Here is a 26468-nt window from a genome sequence, read left to right as displayed (position 1 = left end):
ATCATAAGGACAATATACAACCCCATCTCCAGAAATGTTGGAACATTTTATAAAATGCAATAAAATCAAGAATCTGTGATGTTAATTCTCTTTAACCTCCATTTAACTGACAAAAGTACAAAGAAAATATGTTCAATGTTAAAGTTAATTTTGATTCCTTATGCAATGTCATCTGAAGTCTCGAAGGTCTTGCCCTACAAAAATGGAGATTTCTCTGGATTCCCTCAATCTTTTCACAATATTATATATGGTAGTTGGAGAAAGACCTAAATACTTTTCAATCTTGCGTTGAGAAATGTGATTTTTGAATTGTTTGACAATTCTCTCATGAAATTTGGCACAAACTAGTGAGTCATTGCTCATCTTTTCTTGCAAAGACTGAGATGCTCCTTTTCAGACTCAATCATGAAAACCTCACATATTGCCAATTGGCCTGCTAATTGTGGACTGTTTCAACACAGTTTAAGTTGGATATTCTGTATTCTTTTCATTCTTATTTCGCATCTGACCCAACTTTTTTGGATTATGCTGCAGCCATCAAAATTAAAATGAATTTCGCAAGCGAAAACATTGGACATTAAATGAGAGAATTAACAAATCACAGATTCTTGATTTTATCTCTCTTGATTTTTTTTTAAATGACCCGACTTTTCTGGAATTTTGGTTTTAAATACTATATCAAGCCATGGTTGCAAGCATACCCACCCATGCCGAAGATCAGCTTCTGTCAAACCTCACACTTGCCTTGACAGTGTCATTCTCACATCCAACCCTCCTGAATAAACAACTTACACTCATTAACACTGAATACATCTCACTGCTTAGAAACGGAAGGGATAGACTGACAAAACAAACACACCAATTTTGCTTATTAGAACTGCAAATCAAAATCCTCATATTTTTATCCTAATTAAAGGGTGAGCAACAGATAAATATGTCCAAGAAGAAGAAAACAAAAAACAAAACTTCTAGTTTAACATCATATTCCAAGTGTTTATGTATTCATGGTCATAATAATGCTTTTAAAAACATCTTCATTTATCGTTTTGACAGTGAATCTAAAAATAGAAGTAATGATCTGTAAAAGGGTTTGTCGAATGAACAAACAAATTAATAGTTTGAATTAATAATAGTAGAATTAATAGCTATTAATCACAATTAATCACAATTAATCTTCATAGGGACACCCCCCTCCCCCTCCAAAGGCAAGGGGACAATCACACACACACACAAATTAATAATAATAAAAACAGCTCTATGCCAATAACCATAAATTGAAAATATTCACATGAGAACCCCAATAAAAACTTCCAGGTATAACTTTGGGGAAAATATAGTTTCAGGTAGTCTAAAAAAATCAAATATCAAATAAAAATATCTCAGAATATACCTTGCAGCTTTATTAGCAGAATAAGGATTTTCTGCAAGCAGAATGCATTTGCTTGCATGCTCTTTCCACCTTCAATGCAGCAAAACACATGCAGGTTCTGAGGAGGATGGGGAACGGAGGTGAGAGTTCACAGAAAGACAAGTGAGCTGTTTGCCACGATTCTGCTGAGCAATGAACTTCTGCTCGACTTCTGCCCCCGCCCATCTATCCCATAATTACATCTGCACTGACCCTCTGTCTCGCCCTCACTGAATTTGTAGCCAAAACCTGCTCAGACACCAAGAGAAAGAGTAGGTCTACAGCGCCCACCTTCAGGGGCGAGCAGCTGTATCTGTACATGAGCCACACAGACGGAACCAGGGATGTTATTGTTAACTAAAACAAAAATTAAAACTAAAACCATTAAAGGGATAGTTCACTAATAAAAGAACCATGATTTACTCACCCTCGAGTCATCCTAGGTGTATATGACATTCTTCTTTCAGACGAATACAATCGGAGTTATATAAAAAAAATGTCCTGGCTCTTCCAAGATTTATAATGGGAGTGAATGGGTATATTTTTTGGAAGTCCTTCAAAGCGCATCTATTCATCATAAAAGGTTTAACTAAAACTAAAATTAAAACGAAAACTTATTACTTGAAACAAATTTTAGTAGGCCTGGGAAGCCATTCCAAATTTTAATCTAATTATTAATTACATGATGTGCCGAATAATTAAACATCAAATTTGGCTGAGAAATTACCCACAAAAGATAACATAAAATGCATTAAACATGCACTTTAAAACTACAAAGGCCATGATTTTTTTTTAATTTTTTATTTTTTAGAAACTGCATTTGAATTTGTATTTAGATATATTTACAGGCCATTTATTGCAGCTCAGATGTGGCATGCAATAAAAACCCAAAATAAAGCACAAAACAAAAGTTTTCACCCGTCTGGCTCTTAATGCATCGTCTTTTCTTCTGGTGCATCAGTGAATGTTTTAACCTTTTTTTAATAGTTGTGTTTGAGTCCCTCAATTGTCCTCAGTGTGAAAAGACTGATCTTAAAATCATACAGTAACTGCTGGAAAGGGTTCAAATATGCAAACAATGCTGGAAAACTGAAGAATTTTGTATGATCTGTCTTATTTTGTTAAAATTATTCACATTCTCACAGATTCTGCAAGCGGGTATATATATATATATATATGTGACCCGTGCTGGCAAAATGAGTCGCAATGAGCACATTTTCAAAAAAGCATTAGTTATTATTATTTTTTTTTTAAAACATTCAAAATGATGTATGATTTCATTGAATTAGGACAAAATAATGACTGAACTACATCTGTTTGAAGTTGATCGTCAGCAAAGTCAATTGAGAAAAAAAAAAAAATCCAAAACAAAATCACCAACTTTGGTAATAACACCAAATTTGGCACACACCAAGTCAAAACCAAATATCTATATGAAAAATATATATTCAACTATTTTTTCCATGATAAGATAATTGTTATACACATCAAATACACATCAGATGTTTTTCCCCAACAGTTAACCAACCGTTCAACTTGAGACATATCAGATAATGTTTACATGTTTACGTATGTGTGATATACTATGGGTGCAATCGAATCGGCTTGAGCCACATAATCAGAGGAAACAAGATTTTTGTTTCTGGCCTTTACGGTTCAAAAGTTCTTAGCATAAACATGAGGAGAAGGAGAAGGAGAAGGAGAAGGAGAAGGAGAAGGAGAAGGAGAAGGAGAAGGAGAAGGAGAAGGAGAAGGAGAAGGAGAAGGAGAAGGAGAAGGAGAAGGAGAAGGAGAAGGAGAAGGAGAAGGAGAAGGCCAACGATTTCAATAGGTGCCTCCGCACCTTCGGTGCTTGGCCCCTAATTAATAAATCTATAATAGTATATCAATGATACCATTGGTCATGGTATCAAATAACACCTGGTCATGTACAGTATATTTAGATTATATAACACTCACTATATAATTTTATAATTAATTATATAATTAAAAGTAAACAAAGAAAGTTAATCAGAACTGGACCATCATGTAGGTGAGTAAATGATGACAGAATTAGATTTATTTTATTTTTTACGCCAACTACCCCTTAACTTTGGACCAGGCCACCTTTTCACGCATTAATGGTTCCGTTCTCTGAATATGTATGCGTGTATGGATTATTTATTCACTGTTTCACAGATCTGGAGATGTGACAGTTGACAGTAGCCATTGTCATTGCCCTGTCAAGATTGTACAGATGACATTTATCATCATGGCAGAAAACTACTTCCTGTGCTTGTTCATAAGGTGGAAGTGAAGGGAAGTGAAGTGAAGGGAAGTGAAGTGAAGTGAAGTGAAGGGAAGTGAAGGGAAGGCCAAGTATGGTAACCGATACTCGGAATTTGTCCTCTGCATTTAACACATCCAAGTTAGTGCACACACATTAGGCGCAGTGAGTAGCGAACACACACACACTGCAAGCCAGTGGACACACACACCCAGAGCATTGGGCAGCCATTCACTGTGGAGCCGAACCCGCAATCTTGTGGTTAAAAGTCTAACCATTAGGCCACAACTGCCCACAACAGTCCAATAATCCACATTACGAATCCAAATCACATCCACATCCTCAGTCAAAGAGGTGATTCATGCAAAGTAAATGGAAAACAGGCAGGTATAATGCACACATTTATCAGGGCCCAAGGCAGCACAAAACAGCCACAAAAAGCTGTTTTTCCCCTTTCTTTCTTTCCTTTTTTTTTCTCTCACAGCTGATGGTGGCTCAAATGATTTTTTCCCCTACCCAGATCCAGTTTTCGGATAACAGTGTGATCAGCAGAAATCAAGGTCTATATGACATTTTCAATTCTGTTCTGGGCAACTTATATGTGAAAACAAGTTGGATATGCATTTCATTTTTCTGCAACGTGACATAAAAGTTAACTGTGGTATTGGAATTCACGCAATCGTTGTGTCAATCTAACTCAATATTTGCCTTAACTGCACTGCTGACCCATGATATACATCACATAAAAATGGGGCCTGACCTCAATAATATATGAATCACCTTATATAAATATTTAATTTATAATACATATCACATAATTTAATCATGTAGCAAATTATAATAATCTAAATGTAACATCTGCATTTAATATTAATATATTAATTTATAAAATTAATAAATTAAACTAACACATTTAATAATTTTCTATTTAATTTCTTCATAATTAATTGACATGCAATTTGATGCTAACCTTGACGGCAGCTTTATTAGTATTGCCTTGATTTTTTTTTTTATTGCGTTTTTAAAATGGACATGCTGGACCATATTTGAAAGTTATGAGAGCAAAAAAAAAAAAAAAAAAAAATCTCAGCAAAAAAAAAAAAAAAAAACTTAATTGGGCAATTTGAGTTACAGTTCGGCACAAGATACTTTCATGTTCAGCAGTGGAAGAGAATGTGCATGAAAAAAGCTGCCAAGAGAAATCAAAAGGGATAGGTCCACCAAAAATGAAAACTGTGTTATTATCTCTCACCTTCACATGCTTCAAAACCTGTATGACTTGCTTTCTTCTGTGGAACATAAAAGCAGATATTTTGAGAAATGTGTCAGTGTTGCCTGGTCCATATAATGGAAGTCAATGGTCACCAAAATGGTTTGATTCTTTAAAAATGTGTTCTGTTATATTCCACAGAAGAAATAAATTCATACAGGTGTAAGCCTAACTCAATCGGCCCAATGGAGGCATCCGGTCAGCGGTTGAAGGTTTCTGCGTGTTACTGCCTTTCCTCTACCCACCCTCCTTTGTGTGCAATTTATCTCTAAACTCTTAAAAACCTTATTACCTTTTGTTTGACTTCTTTGGGAATGAGACCTTTGTACCAGTTGCACTGAGACATTTTAAATGATACCAAACATGTCTAATACTGTATGCTAATTATTCACATTAGACCATATAGATTCTTGGGTGAATTTTGGTGATCTCAGCATGAGGGAGAAGGGATGGGGGAAGAGGGAAATAAATGTAGATAAGGAAAATTCTGAGGTGAGACTTGTGTCTCGATAGTGCACAAGAGTGAGTTCAAATGTTAATTTCCTTTGTTCTCTCAGAGAGTTGCCCTCTCTTCCAGTTTTTCCAGCCTTACACAGGCTTAGAACAACATGGTGAATCAATAAATGATGAAAGAATTTTCATTTTTGGGTGAACTATCCCTTTAAGAAATCCAAACGAGGAAATGACAACAAAAGGAAATTTTATGTCCAAAGCTACATTTGCAAGAAAAAAAAAAAAAAAAAAAACTCATCATTTTCTAAGAAGTCTCTGTACGGCTTCACCTGAAATTTTAATGTCTGCTTTATAACCTTATATGATTTGTGTGGAAAAAAGCCCACATTGTGTCCTAATTTACATAAATAAATTCACCTTGAGCAATTTGCATGCTGATGAACCTCAATGTATTCATACAAAACAGACGAGATAAGAGGAAACACTGTTCACGTTCTGGGGCGCTTCTGACGAACAGAATTGTTTTACCGTTAAACAACTCTTATGGGCTATGGTCTAATATGCCTGCTAATTACTACAAGCCCTCGAAACGAAGTGAAAGCGTACGGTGACAATAGTGTGTTTGGTTTCCTAATGAGAGTGGAGTGTGAACGAGACATGAAGCGAGCGAGAGCGAGAGAGAGAGAGAGAGAGAGAGAGAGAGAGAGAGAGAGAGAGCGAGAGAGAGAGAGAGAGAGAGAGAGAGAGAGAGAGAGAGAGGGGGGGGGGAAAGGAGAATTCTTGCACATTCAACAGTTTTAGATAAAAAATAAATATTCACGAAAAATTACCATCTAATTCACATATATAAATTATGCATCATATTAACACGCCAAACATGATGCAATTCAAACTACGCACTGGGTATCTTCTGCTCATCAAGACTGCATTTATGTGATCGAAAAACAGTAAAAACAGTAATATTGTGAAACATTATTGCAATTTAAAATAACTGTTTCCTATTATATTCTTATTCTATTATATCTATTTTAAAATTCTATTTATTCTTTTGTGTCACATGACCCTTCATAAATCATTCTAATATGCTGATTTGGGGCTTAAGCAGTGTTTACCATCCAATGTTGCCTTGGCTTTTGGCTTGCTTAGTTGCGGACATTTAATATTCAACAATATTATTGATCTGCCTTACTTAGGGTGGACGATGATGCAATTTTCTTCTAGAAACAAACTTTGTTGTATTATTTTCATGTTATCACTGTGAAGCTGCTTTCATACAATCTGTATTGTAAAAAGCGCTATATAAATAAAGGTGCCTTGACTTCTGATGTTCCGGAACAACGGAATGGGACGGATCCGGTAAGTTAGTGAGGTTGGGAAAAGTAACTGAAAGCGCAATCTCAGGCGGGTTTCACTCCTATTATTTTTGATGCACATTTTGAAAAAAATGTAAAAAACAAAAACAAAAAAAAATTTGGATGGAAACGGCTGACATGCGAAATAAACTCTCAAAATGCTCTAGAATATCTAGAGTAAGTGTGCATTAAGGTGATGGAAACAGTTTATTTGCATACTGATGACGTGTTGTGACCATTTGTGCATGTAAAACACGTGGCACATGGCATTATGCATTAGGCCCAACAGGTCTGACCTTGACACACAATTCTTCCTACATAGCATTGACATTCATATAGAATTCGATGCAGGTAGGCTATCAACGGCATATTGAACATAGCAGTTGTTTAAGCCCACATATGAGATATTTCATAAATTCCTCTGCGTCTCCTCGCAGATTTAATAAAACGATGTCCAACAACACAAATAACTCTCTCCCAAGCAACGGGCTCCATCACAACAAGAGGTTCCCTTAAGATATAGAGTGGAGCAGGTATGACGCCACTTTGCAGGCCAACCGGCAGTTAGCATCACACTGGTTCCCTCGAGAAAAACATAATAAGATTTTCCCATAGGCTTTTGGATTACTGCTAAAAACAAGCTCTTTGATCAACAAAAGTTCATGATATTTACACTTTTTGTCCATCAAGATAAATATCACAGATAAATGCAGTCGCCAGAAGTGAAAAGCCAAAGGTACACGAATTCAACGTCACTATCCCTAAGCTTCCGACAACTCTTTCAGTTTTTATCTAAAAACATGGAACCGGAAGAGCTAAAATGCTAACCCGCTTCCGCGTTTTGGCCAACAAAGTGATGTCATACCTCCACCACTCTAAAATGCACATAAGGTGTTGGATGGAAATGCACAATGATTCAAGAACATACAAAATGCAAAACATCTAAATTGAAAATTTATGCCGAAAATCAGAATAGACTTTAGCAAAAACAATATGCGACAAAACCTGTGTTTTCATCCCTTCTGTTCAAAAGAACAAAATCATCCCTTCCTGGGAAATTCTATAATACAATAATATTAATAAGATATTAACAGACAAAGCATGGTAAATAAAAACATGTCTAATTTCTGGGATTGACAGCACAGAAGCGTACATCCATCATTATGAATTTGCGGTGCAGATCTAAGATTTCAAAAGTGTCAAAAAGGTGACTTCCAAGTTATGAATGAATTATTCAGTCACATACTTTCTAAATCCCTAGATCTAGATCGAGTCGGATCACTGTGGTCAAAAACAATCAAACCTATCATAACATAATGGGAAAAACATGTGCAAGTAAACGTCCTCAAAGAGTAATGGAGATATACATCTTTGCTCTTCTCTTTTCATGTACTCTCTTTGTCTTCTCCATATAAGGCAACGTCCTGCCTATTCTCTGTCTTCATCTATCTAGCAGTCTGATCGTGTATTAAATTTCTATTGTGAGCATATTCTTATTTCCAAGCCAGTTTAGACATTGAAAAATGGAAGTGCTGCAACAGAACAATGAAACATTCAGCTGATCGGGATGTTGGGCATGGTCATTGATCACAGAACTCATGCTTGCACATCGGAATAAAGCCCACAATGAAACTTATTCTGCCAAGATACCATCTGATTGTCAAGTCATCTTTATTTATATAGCGCTTGTATAGCACTTCAAAGCAGTTTCATATTAATAAACAAGGTCTTCATCTTCATCAAACATGAGACAAATTCAAATTCTGCTGTAAAACAGCATCTGAGGCAAGTTCAGGGTTGATTCAGTTCGGGTCAATAGTTTTGTAAAGTAAATCAATTATGAAATGAGTTAAATTCATTTATAAGCTGCTCTACAGAAGACAACCGTACACTTGGAGTCAGTTCAATGTTGATTCACTTCAGTTCAATAAGAGTCAATGTTGCAAAATCTATCAATTACGAAACAAAGTTGATTCAGCAATAAATTCCTGTACTGTACTGTATAAAGACTATCCTGTAAAGCAGTGACTCTCAATCTTTTTTATGGGCCAGCACCCCCCTATCCCTTATCTAGGTACCTTTCTGTAGTATATCCGGTCTAATTGTTTTCTCTAAATATTGGTGTTGGGTATTATTCTGTGTTTATTAAAATTAGGCCTACTATTATATTTACACCATTCAAATGGTAGGGGTCAGTAAAATTCTTGGCGATCTTGAGTTTTCTTTAAAATTCTATCTGACATACCCTGTTGCCCCAAAGCTTAACCCCTTGCTCATCACCCCCAATTTTGGCAAGTGCTGCATACATGACATACCCAAAATAAAAAGGTTGCTGCTCATAAGTCATTCTGAATATACACATAACACACATATATTTAGAAAGCCAACCCTTGAGAGTTTATAGTTCAAGACTCAAAATTAACCAGACTGTTATTAATATTGAGATATATAAGCTCAAACATAAAAACAAAAGCAACAAATATTAAGATTATATTTATTAAATGTATAAAAATATTATTTGAATTTAGGATAGCAACTTATAACCACAACTAAAGTGTAGCCACAACTGTGGTCATGCTTCATTTCAAATCTGAGTATGTTATCTCTAAAATTATGCATTTTATGAAGCCTATTGTGAGACCATGTCAGGGGAGGATTTCAGAGAATTTTTTTTAGAAGGCTACAAGTTTCTCATCAAATAGTTTATTGCCCTCTAAACGCCAATTTACAGTCTCTGACTCATGTCTGGCAGGAGAACGGACCCATTAGTGTTCTTTTCATTTAAATCGACCAAACTCACACCTTTGCCGGCATGAAACTTTATCTTCATTATTCTTTTATCCTTATTCTTTTGTTTGAATTCAGCCATTACAGCCTTTCTTCTGGCATAATGCTTGGCCATCGATAGCTATGTAAATCGTGAATACATGATTAATCCTTAAGTCTTGTTTAGAAAACAAACAATACAAAACAATTATTGGAATTTTTAAATGCGAATTACTTTTAGTTATTATTATTATTTTTAGAGACTTGTTACAAAATCCTGTTTAGGATATATCCAAAGTGGATTTTTTTACAGTTCGTTCTTACTTTCTTGAAACTCTTCAAAAAAAGCTTTTTTTTTTCTACTACTGTGATTTTATCATTACATTTCACTGTAAACCCTAACACTCAAAATAATTAATTGGTTTGAGTAGGACACACTTAAATTAAACGAATTAGTTCAGTCAAATTAACTTTTATGAGTATTTAGCACTTTCTTTATCTTTCAAGTTCACATAACTGATATATTTTAAGTAAACTGAACTGTTTCATTGTTTTGAGTTTTATGAAATTATTTATTTTAATTTAGACAAACTTAAGTTTAAAGGGGGGGTGAATTACTGTTTCATGCATACTGAGTTTTTTACACTGTTAAAGAGTTGGATTCCCATGCTAAACATGGTCAAAGTTTCAAAAGTTAAGTTGTACGTTTGAAGGAGTATTTTTGTTCCAAAAATTGTCCTTCCGGTTTGTCACAAGTTTCGGAAAGTTTTTTTCGAGTATGGGTATGTCTGACGTAAGAGAGGGCGGAATTTCCTTATATGGGTCCTAAGGGCACTTCTCCGGTAAGATCGAGGGCGCGCGCGCACTCGTAAAACAGAGCAAGAGAGTGAAAGCAGTTCGCCATCAAAGCGCCCTGCCCGGCTTTTGGGAAGTCAGTGTCACCAAAGAAGTGTGTTTTTAGTTGCCAGGGCAAGACAACCCTGCACAGATTCCCAAAGAACCCGGCGTTAAGGCACCCGTGGATGGAGTTTGTTTTCCTGAGCATAAACGGAGTTGTTGTTCCCTGCATTTCGACGATGATTGTTTTATAAACAAAGCCCAGATCGATGGATTTGCAGATCGTCTAATGCTTAAGGATCGAGCAGTCACAATGATAAAGGTTCGCGGTCGTTGGAACCGGACGGTGAGTAAAACTGTTGAACAAATGTCTCTGTGTGTTGTTAGCTATCGGCGCGTTAGCACAGCTTTAGCTTCGCCCACACGGCCCGCCCCCAGCCGCTCGTTTTTTTCCGGAAAGACTCGGTACAGCCAATCTTTCAATTAAAAATATAATAAAACAAAAGACTTTTTGGAGATATAAAAGATGCAATATTACTCTATAGGTACTCAAGATTAACAGGAGATTGAGTGAAAATGAGCATTTCACCCCCCCTTTAACTGAAATGGCTGGGATGTTTTTTTTTTTGTGTGTAAGATTAATGTTAAGTGTGAGATTTAGTAGTGATTAATGTTTTGTTATGCTAATTTAGAAGAATTTCTGTTAATGTTGGCTTTAGGATAGTTACCATCATGGTGACAAGTGGTGCATGCAGCTTGATTTGAGAGCAAATAATCCCTTTATATTGTTGCACTCATACAGCAAGTGCTTCTGTATAACATACTATTGCTAATATGTTAGCAAATTAGTATGTTAGCAGATTAGCTTTTTAAAGCTAACTAAATTTATACTAATAAAAGTGTTCACATTTGAGATTACATGAAAGTTTTAAGTTAATTGTATGAATTAATGTATTCATACATTTTAACTGTTCTTAACTTGAAATGTTTAAGTACAAAATAAAAATCTGCTAGTTCTGCTTACTTAATTGATTGCCTTAAATGTTTTGAGTTCTGCCAACTTATTCGGGTTTACAGTGTACTTCATAGATTTAAGTTATATTAACTGAATGGAATTAGTACTATTAACTTTATTTACCCAAGTTATCTTAACAATAAGTTATTGAGTTACTTGGACACAAATCAAATATTTTTTTATGCTTAAATTGTTTGAATTAATAAACTTAAATGATTTAAGGCAATCGGTTTCCTCAAACGGTTTGAGTTAAACTAACTCATCAGGTTTTACAGTGTTTGGATGGATGTTTTTAATTGGCTTTCAGTGAAAAATAATCATAATTATCCCCAAGTTTTAGAATATATCCCATTTTTGAAGAATATGTTGAATCCCCAGTTTAGTGCTGTCCTGATTTATTTCATAATCTGACCCCCCACCCCACCACCCCCCACCCCACTTTCAATTCTTTTACTTCGACGAAAGGTTGGATTTTAGCAAATTCTTTGAATGAAAGATCAAAAGGATAAACAATGCAGATTTCTTTTTAAAGCCATCTTTGATCATATTTACCAGGGTGGCCAATAATTCTAACCACAAATGTATATAAGGTGTCAAAATAATAATGAATAATCCATTTCTAACAAACCCCTAGGCATTTCTTGGGAATCATTATGATGGTAAGAGCAGTGAGTTAAAGTTTAATAAAAGGTGTTTCACTACAGCATGTAATCATGAGAACAGGAAGTGGAAATGGACATATCTTGAAGGTAGTTATGGTGTTCTATAAAATCCTATAAAAAGCGCCTGCGGCTCTTTTGAAAAGCAGGCAGATAATTAAAGCATAGGATCGCTCTACGGTGAGGAAATTGGCAGGCCGCTTAGGGCCTGGTGGAGACGGAAATGTAAAAGAAATCAATGTAGCTTGATCTGCTTGATCTGTCACAATGACTTCACAGAACCAGACACTTTATTTTCTGACTCAGAGCAAGAGACAGAGAACCAAGTTCGAAATGCAGCGAGAAATAAAGCGGTCTTCATTGTAAAATTCAACATTGCACTACAGGCAAAGGCTTGACAAAAATTAACCATGACAAAATGCATGGGGTTACGCATGAAAGTACATCTGCATGCACGTCACACAGCCAAAGGACACAAAAAGACCTCACACACACACACATACACACACACACACACACACACACACAGACATACTGGTGTTATAATGTCAGGTTTTCAGTCTGTAAAGTTGTTCTCAGTGGAAAGGAATGGCTTCTTTGCTCTTTAGCTTACCTGACAGCACGGCACAGTGCAAAGCCCACGAGTGAAATTTCTATGACAATAAAAACGAAGGTCTTTCTATAGCGCTGACATTTAAAATTATATACGTGCACATACCAGTATCATTAGCCACTATGTGCTATTTCAGTCAAACTCTACAGCACTTTCACAAAGTACCTTTATTTTCTCAAGCCTTACTCCATAAGTAATGCTAATTCATGAAATGTTATAATAGCATAAACAATGATGCTGGAAAGTCATTCAGTTGTGATTTATTGCTGTTTTGCAAAGTCAAGCATAGTCAGGCAGTCAATATGCGTATACAAACACCATTTAACTTATTGTGCACTGTTTGTATGTTGGAAAATATACCTCAAATTAGGTGGTTTATTGAAGGGAGGACTATCAAACCTATTTTTGCCTGGTAGATAAAAACCACCACAAAAACAACAAAACAAACTTAAATTTAAGGATAGACCAGAACCATATTTAGTGGCCAGAAATGCATAGACTTGAGCCACTTTTGACTTGAGCCAGTAAGTAACAACCAATATTTAGTGGCCAGAAATTCATTGACTTAAGCCAGTTAGTAACAACAACCAAGAAATGAACTGGAAACCACCCACAACAAGCAGGGACTGTGGCAGTCAGATTTGTACGAACAATTACCAGAAACTTACTGGTGCCCTAACTTTACTCATATTAAAAAAATATAAGAAAAAAGGCATTGTTCATAATGCCATGCTCATGCTTTTAATTTAGTCCAGTTTTTTTTATTTGTTTGCATAATTTGCAAGAGCTCAATTACCAAAAAATAATTAGTTGCAGTCCTAATTAACAGCACATATCACCAAACAGAATGTACAAACAAGTGGGACAGATTTACAATGAGCTCACACCGCACACTTCACATCAAACTATGTTCATGCCATCTGGCTGCCCTCTCTATTCAGCTTTACAAGCAACCTGTCACAGGTACAATCTCTATGTAACAATAACAATTAATAATAATTAGTACACAGACACACACACACACACACACACACACACACACACACACACGCGCACGCACACACACTTTCCCATTTTACTAAACTGTTTTTTGTTTGTTTTTTAAATAAAAGAATAATGGAATATCGTAAGACTGTACATAAACAACATGACATGCTCACCAAGTTGAGTCAAAAACTGCTCATAGGGGGCGCTACAGCTGAAAAACCCTGCTCAAATTGCTTTGCAACCGATTGATCAAACAAGTTGAATTTAAATATGGGTCTTCTTTGGTGCAAGCCAGGGGCGAAGTGAATATCAAGCAACTCAGAATGGACCAAATAAACTTTATTTTTATCTGAAAGTACTATTCAGTTAGAGGAGTTGCAAGACTTTCTGATGCATTTCAGAACTCTAAACCGGTAAATGATGCAATTCTTCCTCTTTCCCTCTGCACATTCATTACTGACATTATTCCCGCCAGTGTCTCTCAAAGGCATAACAAAAAAGCAGGTGTTTTGTAGGCGTGACCTCAGCACCTGAGCAGTGCATCTGTATCCGAACATCTGGGTGTGCACGAACACAAGCGAGAAGGGACGGACAGCTCACAGCTGCGAGGTCAGAAGACCTTCGGCCTCTCTCGTTGATGTTACGGGACGGCTTCCTGTGGGGAACGCCTGTCATGTCGGTGGGCCGCTGTGGGCCCTGACAAACATGCCCTAGCTCTACCCTGACTGAGCGGAGCCATATGGCGACGGAGGCAGAATGAACACGTCCCATGAACAAAGGTGTCGGAGCATCATGCGTCAGCAGCGCCACGTATACCCTGATCACTTCACTGCAGGTCTGGGCCCAGACCTTCCCAGCAGCCGCATGTTTTAAACCCCCAGCCTCATTAGTGCTGGAAGAGGTAACCTCTGTTCGGGACAGGAGAGTGACCAAGCATGCTACGTGCCTTAGCGTAGCGGCGAAGAAAAGAGTGCAAAAAGGGTTCGCCTGATTGATTTACATCCTCAACTTTATTACAGGGGAGAATACGATGTAAAACACCACGACAGTGCCAGATCTAAGAGCAGCCTGATTAAGGTCGACATGTGCCGTCCTTACAAGGGGGAAATTTGGAAATAATGCGACAGTAATCCAGGCAGCCTGATGAAGATGAGCATGGCAGAAACCCAACTCTCTGGCGACCAGCAATTACACCCTCCCTTCTCAAACACGTCTTTTATATATGGAAACGGCAACCCAAACTGAGTGAGGGCTGTTCAGAGGACAAGATAAAGGGATGCTGGTAAGAGAGAGCCGTCGTACATTAAAAAATGCAAGGATATGCGCACTTTGACCTTGCTGTATTAACTTCCAACTGAAATTCTGAGACCTTGTTGTTTTTCATTAGGAAAAAGACATAACAAAACTTTCCCCTCAGCTGGCCGCAGAGTATCCCCCTTTGGAAAGCAGAGAGAAACCAATAGCTTTTCTGTTGCGACCCTATTTTCTTGGCATGTTGTCCCTGTTGGCCCAGATGGCAAGAATTAAAACATACTATTGCTATTTGCGTCTTGTCCTACCGAGTCGAACCCAATGATTTATGCTGTGAACACAGCACGCTGACCCATAGGACTAAATCAAGAGAAGTGATTATCTGATGTGGACAAGAAATCCCCACCCAATTGACTCGATCAAATTAGGTTTGATCAGACTAGATTAACTAAAATGAAGGAGTAATGGGAAATGTGAAAGAGGTGTTTGGCATCTAAACTTCACTCACAAAAAGCACATTTCTGTTTGAGCAGCTGTTTGGGCAAGAGACAAAAACTTATATTGATATTTAGACCAACAGCATGCTTGGAAGTGTGATATTGCTTTTATCCAACAGTTGAATGAACCAGAACTCAAAATTCTGTAGAATTTTAGAAAATACTGCCAGTTATATTAAAACATTTTGCCAATTAAACCAATGTTTAAAACGAAGCCAAAGCATCAACCATTGCGCATCGCACACTGCGTCCTAACCAGTCGTGACGCCATGACACACACGATCATTTCTATGTTAATCCAAGGTTCTGTCCAAACCATCTGTGACTGTTATATGATACAAGTGATAGGGGATTCTATTTTTGGAATGGTTTCTATTTCTACAACATTATGGATGACAGTTCAGGCACCGACTGTGTTTTGTATACTATTAAAAATGGTTTAATTTGAGTATGTGTAAAGCAACAATGGATCATTTAACTCAGATCTTGAAAATAACAAAAGAAACATGAACGTTCAGACTGTGAACTCACTTATGTAAACAAACGAGTGTATTCCAAGACAAAGATTTAATGGGATGGATTGTGATTAATTTTGTTGTGTCTAGTGTGGACAGACAAATTGCTTATTGCTGAATTCTAATTGCATCATAACTGGTTAGGACACGGTGTGACGGTCCTTTTCCAAATCAATACATTGGCGAATAACCAACACAATCTCATAGAAATTTGTAAGTATTTTACATTTTGGCAAATTAGTGCAATTTGTCCAGTCTCATTTGTACATTTTCGTACGATCTGCTCAGTGACAGTTCTGTTTAGGGCTGGACCATCCTGATTACTTTTTCTAAAAGAAAAACGTTTGTTTTTGTATGATTTACATTTTTACGAATTCATATGAATGAGTTATATACCTAGAAATTTGTTGGAAATAATTTTTTTTTTCTATTATTAATGGGGCAGATCATTCTACAATTGTGGTATCCCAATGATGATGTTTATACTTTTGAGTATATAATGTTAAATAACACACTGTGTTATTAACATATTATTAAATTGTGTTATATTATATACCTAGTGTATATGCACTAAATGGTAGGCCATACACTGCCCTCACAAAAAATAGTCACAGAGGACTCAGGTCCATCAGGATCACTAACGGCATCCTTCAGAATTACTCACAAAGCAGAAGTTATTGTTTAGCTAAAAAAAAAAAAAAAAAAGGCTGCCGTCATATGCATGAATCCCAAATATCAATTGTTCCCTTTCATTGGTTTCTTTCCAAGGCACTTCCAAACCCCATTTAAATGTCTAATAGAAGACATTATCTGTAATCAAGAGTGGCTAAACACAATACATGTGACAGGCGAAAAGCTCTGGAGCCTGACAATGTGAAGGTTACTCAAGAACAAGCCAGAGTACAAACACTTCAACTGATATTGCTCAATCACCAGGCTCATTAAACCATGTTAATGTGCTTGTCTCGATGAAATACATCACATTTCCTGATTCAAAACTGCTAGACTGATGAAAACTAGAGAACATCCTAGTTTTGGCAGGTGGTATACTTTGTTTTTCAGAAGATACAAAACATCTGCCTAAAGGTAGTTGTCCACGGGTTTGGAAAAAGGATCATTTCTTTAGTAGAAAAGCAAAAATGTAATCTGCTACTTATTTCACTCTGATGGGTTTCATAAATAACAGAATAATCAAAGACAAGAAAAGACAAGAAAGCTTTTGTTACAGCAAAAGTATAGAATTGAGCAGGCAATCAAAACAAAAGTGGAAGAAAGAACAAGCAATTCTATATAAAGCCTACAAACTGATGAGAGTGAAACACAAAGTCTCTCTCTCTATTTCCCACATAGACACAAAGTGAGTGTGGTGAATACATCAACAATATGCTCTGACTGCAGTCTTTCTCTCAGAAATTAAAGCAATCATTGGGTCTAATGCAGGCTGAGGAGATAGAGGCCTTGTGAGGGAGGAGAGGAGAGGGCTTCCTGTCTCCGAGAAATGGGCATTGAATTCTGATTACGGCCACCTAATAGAAAGTAATGAGAGAGGCTTATGCTCCAATGCCTTTTGCTTTCCTGGCCAGAGTAGCGAGCGTTCTCTACTAAAGGCCAAAGCACTGGTGCACTGATTGGGGCTGACACTGCAGCTGGGGGGGAGAGAATGAGAGAGAGAGAGAGAGAGAGAGAGAGCGAGAGAGGGAGAGAGAGAGAGAGCGAGGGAGAGAGAGAGAGAGAGAGAGAGAGAGAGAGAGAGAGAGGGGGGGGGGGGCAGAAAAAAGGAAAATATATAGAGGGTACGCACCATCAATCCGGCTGACCAGCTCCTCCAGTGCCTTCACTTTCCTCTGAATACCAGGCTGAGCGAAGGTGTAGTTGTCCTGGAGGGAAAAGAGTAATATAAGAAATGTAAAACTCTACACATATTTGCTCAATTAAATATATGTAAATAAATGTAAACACAAACATGTGTGTGTGTGTGTTGGTGGGGGGGGTCCTAAATGACTTTGCGTTTACAACACAGTTAAATCGAGTCTGATTTTGTGACGAAACTTGTTTTGCATGTTCAAGTTTTACTTAATTCCATTTTTACTGGTTACAACAGTACAAAAAAGTTATAACAATGTTAATTTGTTAGGAGTTCCTTATGATAATGTTACAAGTATTATAACAGTCACAAGTTAGACAGTATGCCAACACTACTTAAGTTTACACAGATGCCATAAACTTGAAATGAATAACACCAACGTAAAATAAAACTCACAATAATTAACTGTTCAAGTCTAACACACTGGCATAAAATAATTCAAGTAACACTGGTGTAAACTAATAATGAATAACATTGTCGTAAACACGTTACAAATAACACTATCACTTATTAGATGTTTATGATGGTATATTCTTGATAGGCGACAGTACTTTTTGCTGTACTGGGAAATATATAATTTCTAGAGGTTCTAGATTCAACATGCACAATATTTCTTCTGTAAAAAATAGTTGGTAAACGTAATAGTTACATAATACATTGAAACTGGCTAGAGGGGGACGAGTAAACAAAGTAGAGATGCGAACACAATGACACAATGGATACAGCACACACCGCAAACACCCCATACATATGCACATGTATGCACAAATGCATGCACCACTGCCCATCCACACTGAGAAGGAAACTGTGTGCTGGCATAGCTCAACTGCGTGCTGGGAATAGTGATCCCTATAATTAAGTGATAATATTCATCAAGGTCCTGTGGACCACAGTGCAGCTTAATTACCACATTCATTTCAGCCTACGTTAAAAGACCCTTCTTGACCAGACAGCTACTTAAGAGACCCCCACCCACCTCTATCTCTCCCCAAGCCTCAGTGGGATTCCCTTTGCGCTCCCACTGGAGGAAACCTAGACTAGCTATACTGCTCATAGAAATTGAGCACAAGTTCAGCTGTCAAAAGCCAGCGTTAAACAAGCTGTAGGTTAGGGATGATAAATTGGGTGGTTAGCTATGCAGAGATTGTCAGCCATGGATATAATCAACAGAAGTTGCAGAGCCATCATTCAAACCAATAAAACTGCTGATGTGAAGGAAGTATGCGTACAAGGAAAATAACAGACTGTGGATGTATGCATTGTATGTGAGAGGGATAGTCAACCGTAAACGGGTCCAAAGATACCTGCTGTGAAAACTCCCCCGTTAACCAAACTGTGTGAGGAAAAGATGTAGCATACGAGAGAGCAAGTTAATAACTTGGAAGGTCATATAAATGTGTGTGTAGGACAGAGAACAGCAAAAAAAAGAAAAAGGAAAAAACAACAGGTTTTAGGATAGTCTTGCACTTTTGCTTTCAACCTTCACTGACTACATTTTTTATCTATCTTACTCATTTACTGGAGTGCATGGAAAGACAGAAGCTGCTCCTAATTTTTAGATGAAGTTTAACATCAAAATCACTGCCATGATGACCATGAGAATGTATAACTTCATTGGAAAAATGGAGAGATGACAAGTTTCAGTGACAATAAAGGTTGACACCTTATCAAGCGGTCCGAGACTCCGAGTTATATCATACTTAATAGGGACACCCTCATACAAACTTTTGAAACTTACAAGTACATTTAGCGGCAAAGAAGATTTGTAATTGTATAGAATCTACATTCAAATGGTGGCTACCCTTTTCATTTGCAATAATTTGCACTTATATCAGTATTATCTGGCTTTTTACTCCAGTCAACTTTCATTGGATCAACCTCAAGTGGCTCTTTTGAGGGATCCAAAATTTGGCAAGAGGTAATGACTGTAGGGGAGTTAATTATACACTTTGGACAATCACCTAATTGCTTGCCAAATAGCATTGTCCCTTGGGCCTTGGCAACCCCAACAAGTGCAAATACCCAGGACTGAACAAAGAGAAGGATTTTCGTAATCAGTCTTCAACTTGCAAAGGTGGACAGACAGATATTCTGCACTATGCGAGTAGGTCTATGGCTCCATCTTTGATGAGACTTCAGAGAGTCAGGATACTTTAATGTAGCCTGGGAGCAGCTGAGGCGGCAAACACCCGCGAGGGGAGAGAAGTCATTAACCGATAAACAATTTCAGCTGTCCTTCAGGCTCAGATGTGCAGCCTCTGCGCTCCAGAGGTGCCTTAGATGAATACATGAATAGCTGGATCCCGACCATTAAAAAAGCCACCTCCTCTTTGCAGTGACCTCGAAACAGGACTTTAAAGGGGCAACACAATGAGGCGGCACTGAAACAGATGGGGCGTCGGCGGCCGAGTCCGTGCTTAGCCTACTTTCACAGGTCTACACCTAATCTTCAGCTGGAGCACTGACCCTGGAGGATGCTTGTGGCTCAGTGAACATTAACGCTCCATGCCGGGCTAATCTATCTCTGCAGGAGTCCCTGAGAGTTAGGGCAAACCAGCCCTGTTGTGGGGGAATGAGTGGGAATCATGTTTCGAGCTACAGTCACAATCAGGCCAGATCTAAGAACAAGGGCATCTCGTGGGCAAAGTCTTGCCTCCAACTCTTGCATACCTACCAAGTGCTAAGTGTATGTTAACAGTCAAAATTGACTCAGTAACAACACTCATTTGGGATACAAACACGTGACTATCAGTTTAATGTTGTTTCTACACTATTTTAAAACCACATAAACTGATGACAATGCTGTGCCCAAAATACATTTTTCTGGAAGGTTTAGCAAGTGAAAGAAAATATATGTAACACTTAACAGGAAGTATCATGCTATGTCATGTCACAAATACAACAGGTAGTTTAAACTGTAGCTGAAAAGTGAACTTTGTAGTTTCATGACATTTGTGAGGAGTCACCAGACAATATGCTCTTAATGGCTTTCTTTGTGGAACTTGAGGACTTTATGTTATCATTTGATTCTAAACTTCCACAGTCTCTGTCTGTTTATTGTTGGTTATTGTTTATGCTTCAAATACGATTTTGGTGCTTGCAGAGCTCCCCTGCATGACACTGCAGAAATAAAAAAAAGTAAAAAAAAGTAACGGGGCTCATGGATATGACTCCTTCCTTGTTTATGCTAACAAGGCAAAACTGACTCCAGCAACACTCCAATGGGATATAGAGCGAAAAGAGATCACCAGTTTAATTTAGTTGTTTTTCTGTTGCTTTAACTCTGTGAGATTGCCCTGGAGACAACATCTGATAAGAAACCCATTGGATGGCAGGAACTAAACAAGTTAAATGCCTCTTTCTCTTGCTCCTTGTATGTCATGTTCTGGAGACACATGGATGCAATGCAATTAACTCTGAGGCAGGAAGAGTGGGTCAGTCTTAAGCATGCATTAAGTCTCCCCAGAGACCTCTGTAATTATGTCTGCATTATTAAAGCACCCATGCCTTAATGAAGTGCAGGTGCTCTTACACACTGAACCATGGGAGCTGTAAATAATCCAGTATCCATAGTAATATCATTAACCAGCTCTGAACCAAGTTTAGAGGATCCTGAAATCTTGAAAAGAACAACTAGGAAGGGTTTGACTTGGACCACTATAACATGCTATGACAGAAATTTTATACTGTCCTAACTATATATCACTCACCTTCAGTGGATTACTAATCTCCCTTTGGCACTTGCTACAAAGGGACTGATTTGTCCGCTGGGTGAAAAAGAATAAAGCCACAGACTGAACAAAAAAGGTGATCTGAAATCAAAAGAAAAAGGTGGTGACTTTTTTGTAAATAAGTGAATAACTGTAAATCTGAAGAGATGAAGGCCAGTCCTTTGATAAGAAGTGTTGAAAAGATCCGCTTGATGCAAACAGCAGGCCTGCTGAAAGGATTTGGAGCTGTGATGATGACCCATGATAACCCGAGCACATAATAAGACCTCAGCTTTGTGTTATTCATGGAGAGGAGAGGGCTTTTACACTCTCTCTGTGGCTGCTGGTGCCTTTCCATTAGTCTAAGCAGCCCTCTTTTCCTCTCTGAATCGCTCCTGCTTTTCCAGGCAAAGCTGGATCAGAAATAACCCAGCAATGCAGAGTATGAACATCCAGGATCATGAGCTTATCTTCTGAAGCTTTCCTTGTCTGCATTCAATGCTTCCCTGGTTCACTCTTTTAAATAAACTATACTCTTCTTTTCTATGTCAGTCACAGAGTCTTAGAAGAAGAGATCACTGAAAAATGAAAATTCTGCAATTGTTTTTTTTTCCACCCTTGTGTTCCCCCCTTCCCCTGTGGAGTACAAAAGGGCAATCTGAAGACTTTTCACTACAGAATTCAAGCTCCAAAATGGATAAAAATGACACCATGTAAGTATAATATATGTTCCATGTGCTATATTCAAAGTATTCTGAAGAAATACAATTACTTACAGATTTCAAAACACATTCTTGATTAAACAAATTTGACTTGGTGCCAATATTCTGTTGCAAGACAAGCAAGAACTAATGGCATTTTTGCATTAATGATGTCAAACCTGATGCATTGCATCAAGGCACTTAGCTTTGATCTGAAAAGGGAATGCAGATAAGATTTAAGAGCTTTGATAAAGGGAATATCAGTATGTTTCTCACACTGAGTTATGGCACGGAATCAGACAACGTGAGATCGTAAGCCATATAGACTACTTCTATGGTCCTTTTTGGAGCCTGACAACTGTGTCCACTATGGAAAAGAGCTGAGAAAAGAAAATGGGGTTGGAACGATGTGAAGATGAATGATTGGCAGAATCATCATGTTTTGTTTCTTAACGTCTGTTGTCTCTCTCCAGTGAATTCCATGGCATAGCCTTTACATTATCTTGATAGACACAAAGATACACTTGAGAATGTATTCGCACAATGCACATCATATTCATGTTATTGTGGCCAGGGGCTGATGGATTTGCCTTTTAAAGATATGGTTCATGAGTTTAGTGCATTCACATGTGCATGCTTAGAGGAGAGTTAATGAGGGAGGTTATGTGGCAGGCATAATATGAGCGACAGGCTGCACTATCAGACATCTGACTGTGGGGCTCAGTGAGGTGAGACGGAGGCATACGGCTGTCAGTAAAAGAGGGACAGGAGAGAGTGGCAGCCAAGCAGAAAACTCAAGCTTTTCCAGCTGCCACTTCCTCAAGAGTGGCTGATTGAATATAATTGGCATGGGGGCAGGAGAATAACTCAGCCTTCTAAAAACAAAAGAGCGGCCCCTGCTGCAACCCTCGCAAAAAACACTGATACACACGTGGAATAAAATAATGCTTCTGTTGAACACATTATCCTACATGTGCTGAAACAAAATTTTAAACAATAGCCCCCTCTTGGTTAAACAACAGTTCAGAATATAGCCTGACTGTGCATAGAGTCATGCTGGCCCAGGGGGAAACAAGTAAAATTACACGCTGACCCAGTACTTTGTTCTTCACAAAGAGAGAAAAGGAGTGTGAAAAATTAAAATAAAAAACAGATTGAGGGACAAGTCTGAGTGTCTAAAGAGTGCTCTTGAGATGGTGTTGGTAGCTGTCTGGCTGATATGTTGTAGCTTCGCTGGTCTCAGCATGCAAGAGTGAAGGACATCTCAAACCCTTTGCTCTGAGAGGCGCCCAGCTGATAAGGATGAAAGAGAGCCGCTTCATCTGTATTCTCTCTCAACCCATTGGGTCCTCCAGAAAATTCACACTTACAAAAAAATAAAACCTAGGACGCATTTCCGGCAAGAGGTCTGACATGCAGTGTAGACTCTTCAAAGATCATGTGTTGAAGGCTAGAACTTGATTTGGCATACACATCATAGATAAAGAATTAATCAATGCTAAATGTGTAAAAGATGGAAGTAAAGGCTGGCAGGCAACTGTCTGAGCATGTGTCAATGCAATCTGCAGAGCCGCAATTCCAGTCAATAAACTGTTCCAATGAAGCAGAGGAGCAATTGGCCAAATCAAATTGTTAAGGCCTCAGGCCCCATTTACTTTTTTTGCCACCATTGAATGCAAATATTTATCTGATTATCACAAAATAACAAGCTCCACAGGCAATTAATTTGTCCTGGCTGTTTAACCACATTCGAGGGTGGGGGGATAACAGACGAGAGAGATAATAAAATGGACATATTACCTACAGGCCTGATTTCTGGTAAATACAACCGGGACTGTTTACCTCCAGTCTCTGTGGCTTATGTGAAACATTGAATGCCATTGATTTTAATACAACAAGGGGTCTCCTAATCACGGGAACTGAGACAAAATATAACAACATTTGCTTCTCTTTAGTAAATGAATGATTAACAAGTCCCTTTCTCCCTTTAACCAATTTCACACATTCCATTTCTGCATTTGACACCAACCCCCAAGAGCTACAATGTGCAAAATGGTTGCAAATGGTTCCCTTCCTTTTTCTTTTAAGTTGGCATACAGAGAGAAAAAAGGGAGGTAGAGAAAGGGGGGGAAGCCAGAGAGGGAAAAATAGGCTAAATAAGCAAGAGGTTCATTAATATCACTGAAGGTGCATTTTACTGACAAAGGGTCTCGTGAGGCACCTATTTATTTAGGAAATTAATAAAAGCGAGCATTTGCCCCAGTGCAAATGCCACTTTCTGTCCACAGCAGCAGTTCTGAGCAAGCCCCATTCCCCTACCGCTGTTCCTCTGACCTTGGTTCTAATTGCACGGAAGATCCCCAGGAGAACGTGTTTCCCCCTAATGGTTTATAAACAATTTTAAAGGGGCTCCACTTCTCTACAACCTTAATTAGTTTATGGTCCTCTGGCTCACACCCCTAAACCCCCTCCTATCCCGCTGCTGACAGAGGAACCAGTAGGGGGTCTAATAGTGGTGTATTAACCTTACCGAGCGGGACAATTTACGGGCTACTGCACTTGTTTAACTTCTCCCCGGTAAAGTACACATAATAAAGTGAACGATACAGTTATAAACTAGCCAAAAAAACATGTATCTCAAGGGGCAGACAATTTACAATGTCATGTACACAGTAATATAACATTTACTGAATATTGTAACATCAAAAAAATGACTTTTAAAAACTGTATAACATTATAGAGTTATAAAATCCTCAATATTGATCAGATGATGATGATCATTGTGTTTTCTATGATATAAATATTCTGGTGAAAAATGCGTTTATGTCAGGAGAACAAATGCAAACTTTGACTAACTGTAGGACTAACTTAGGAGATAAAGCAGCACATAACTCAATCATGGAAGCTATGATAAATACGTAATGCCAAGTAAGTAATCATGTTGATTAGAACTTATCCACATTGAAAAATATGCGCCCTAAGCTAAGCTATCTTTAAGATGTGATTATCTTTATTGAATAATTTGGCCAAGGGAATCCACGTAAGAGGATTGTGACAAAAGGTTGGTGGCAGATGCTTCCAGATGTCTCAAACGGTTTAAGAAGTGTGAAATGTTTGCAGGGAGGAGACAAAGAAACGTGAATAGAGCACTTTGCAGCATCTCATACATTTAACCACTTGGCTACACCAACTGATGTACATGCTAACATTTCTGAAGTTCTCCAATTAAAACAATTTCTGTAGTTCCTCAAGTCAGCATGTGAGACAGCATTAGACTGCTTTATATACACGAGTCAAACAATAATCTGGATTTAACATATGGCTGATACGAGGCAGTTCAGATATGATCTGATGCTTTAGTCTTATGAGTATGATTTTTATATGTGCGAGCAGTAGTACTAAAAAAAAAAAAAAAACCTAGAAGCAGCTGGAAGCCCGAACAGTGTGGTGCAAGAAGCGCTGATCAGAGAAAAAAAAAAAAAAAACGGAAGGGTAAAGTCAAGCAAGGCATCGGCAGCAGCAACTGTGAAACGGATCACAGCAGAGCTGTTCACATGAGCTCAATAATCTGCCTCCATCACACTCTCAAGCCTGTATATATAAACGCACATGTCTGCCACTCTCAAGTTTTTTCCGTCACCTCTTATCTGGCTTATGCCTCTTATTTGGCTTATCTCCATCATGCATTAGCTTTTCCAGAAAGGAAAACAAATTCTTACATATTCTTGTCACTTACCTCCACTTTCACTGCACATTAAAGGTATTTATTTGGTATATATTATATTGTATATTCTATAAAACCTTTAATGTCTGATGTTAACTGTAAGTAGTTACTTTGGGCTTGGTATAGTGTATTAAGCAATAAGCCATGACAGGAAAAGATCTGTGACCGGACTTCAAATTAATTCTATATTAATGTGCCAAGATACTACGAACTAGTTATGCTACAGAAGTTCTAGTCTGTTAACTTGGTTTACAAGCAACAAAGTGCTGATATTTTGCATTCCTCAGCTTGCCTGTGTTTGCTACATATAATTCCATAGTTCACAGTATCAAAGAGTTTTTTCAAACTAGAATGATTTTCTTTCTTTTGTGGAACACAAAACAAGGTATTTTGGATAAAGGTTCAACTGTTTGTTCAAAATATCAAAACCATACTGGTCCCCATTGACTTTAATTGCATGGACAAAACAGGGATTTTCATGTTCCACGGAAGAAAGTAAATTTTAAAAGTCTGGAGTGACTAAAATGTCATTTAGTACATTTAGGTGCGTAGGAATAATTCATGCTACAGCATATTTTTG

General features: G+C 37.8%; 1 protein-coding gene across 3 annotated transcripts in view; it reads right to left on the bottom strand.

Moving 5' to 3' along the window:
* tbc1d22a (TBC1 domain family, member 22a) overlaps positions 1-26468 on the bottom strand; it is a 170672-nt gene that overhangs the window by 54351 nt on the left and 89853 nt on the right. For all 3 annotated transcript variants that reach the window (XM_081363945.1, XM_081363944.1, XM_081363946.1), the window contains one exon: positions 17691-17766. In XM_081363945.1, the coding sequence (XP_081220071.1) occupies positions 17691-17766 (76 nt within the window). The remainder of the gene's footprint in view (positions 1-17690; positions 17767-26468) is intronic.

This window comes from Scardinius erythrophthalmus (assembly GCF_964197995.2).
Source record: "Scardinius erythrophthalmus genome assembly, chromosome: 4".
Taxonomy (NCBI): domain Eukaryota; kingdom Metazoa; phylum Chordata; class Actinopteri; order Cypriniformes; family Leuciscidae; genus Scardinius; species Scardinius erythrophthalmus.
The sequence above is the reverse complement of the archived record's forward strand: the minus strand, read 5'-3'. Positions and strand labels throughout refer to the sequence as shown.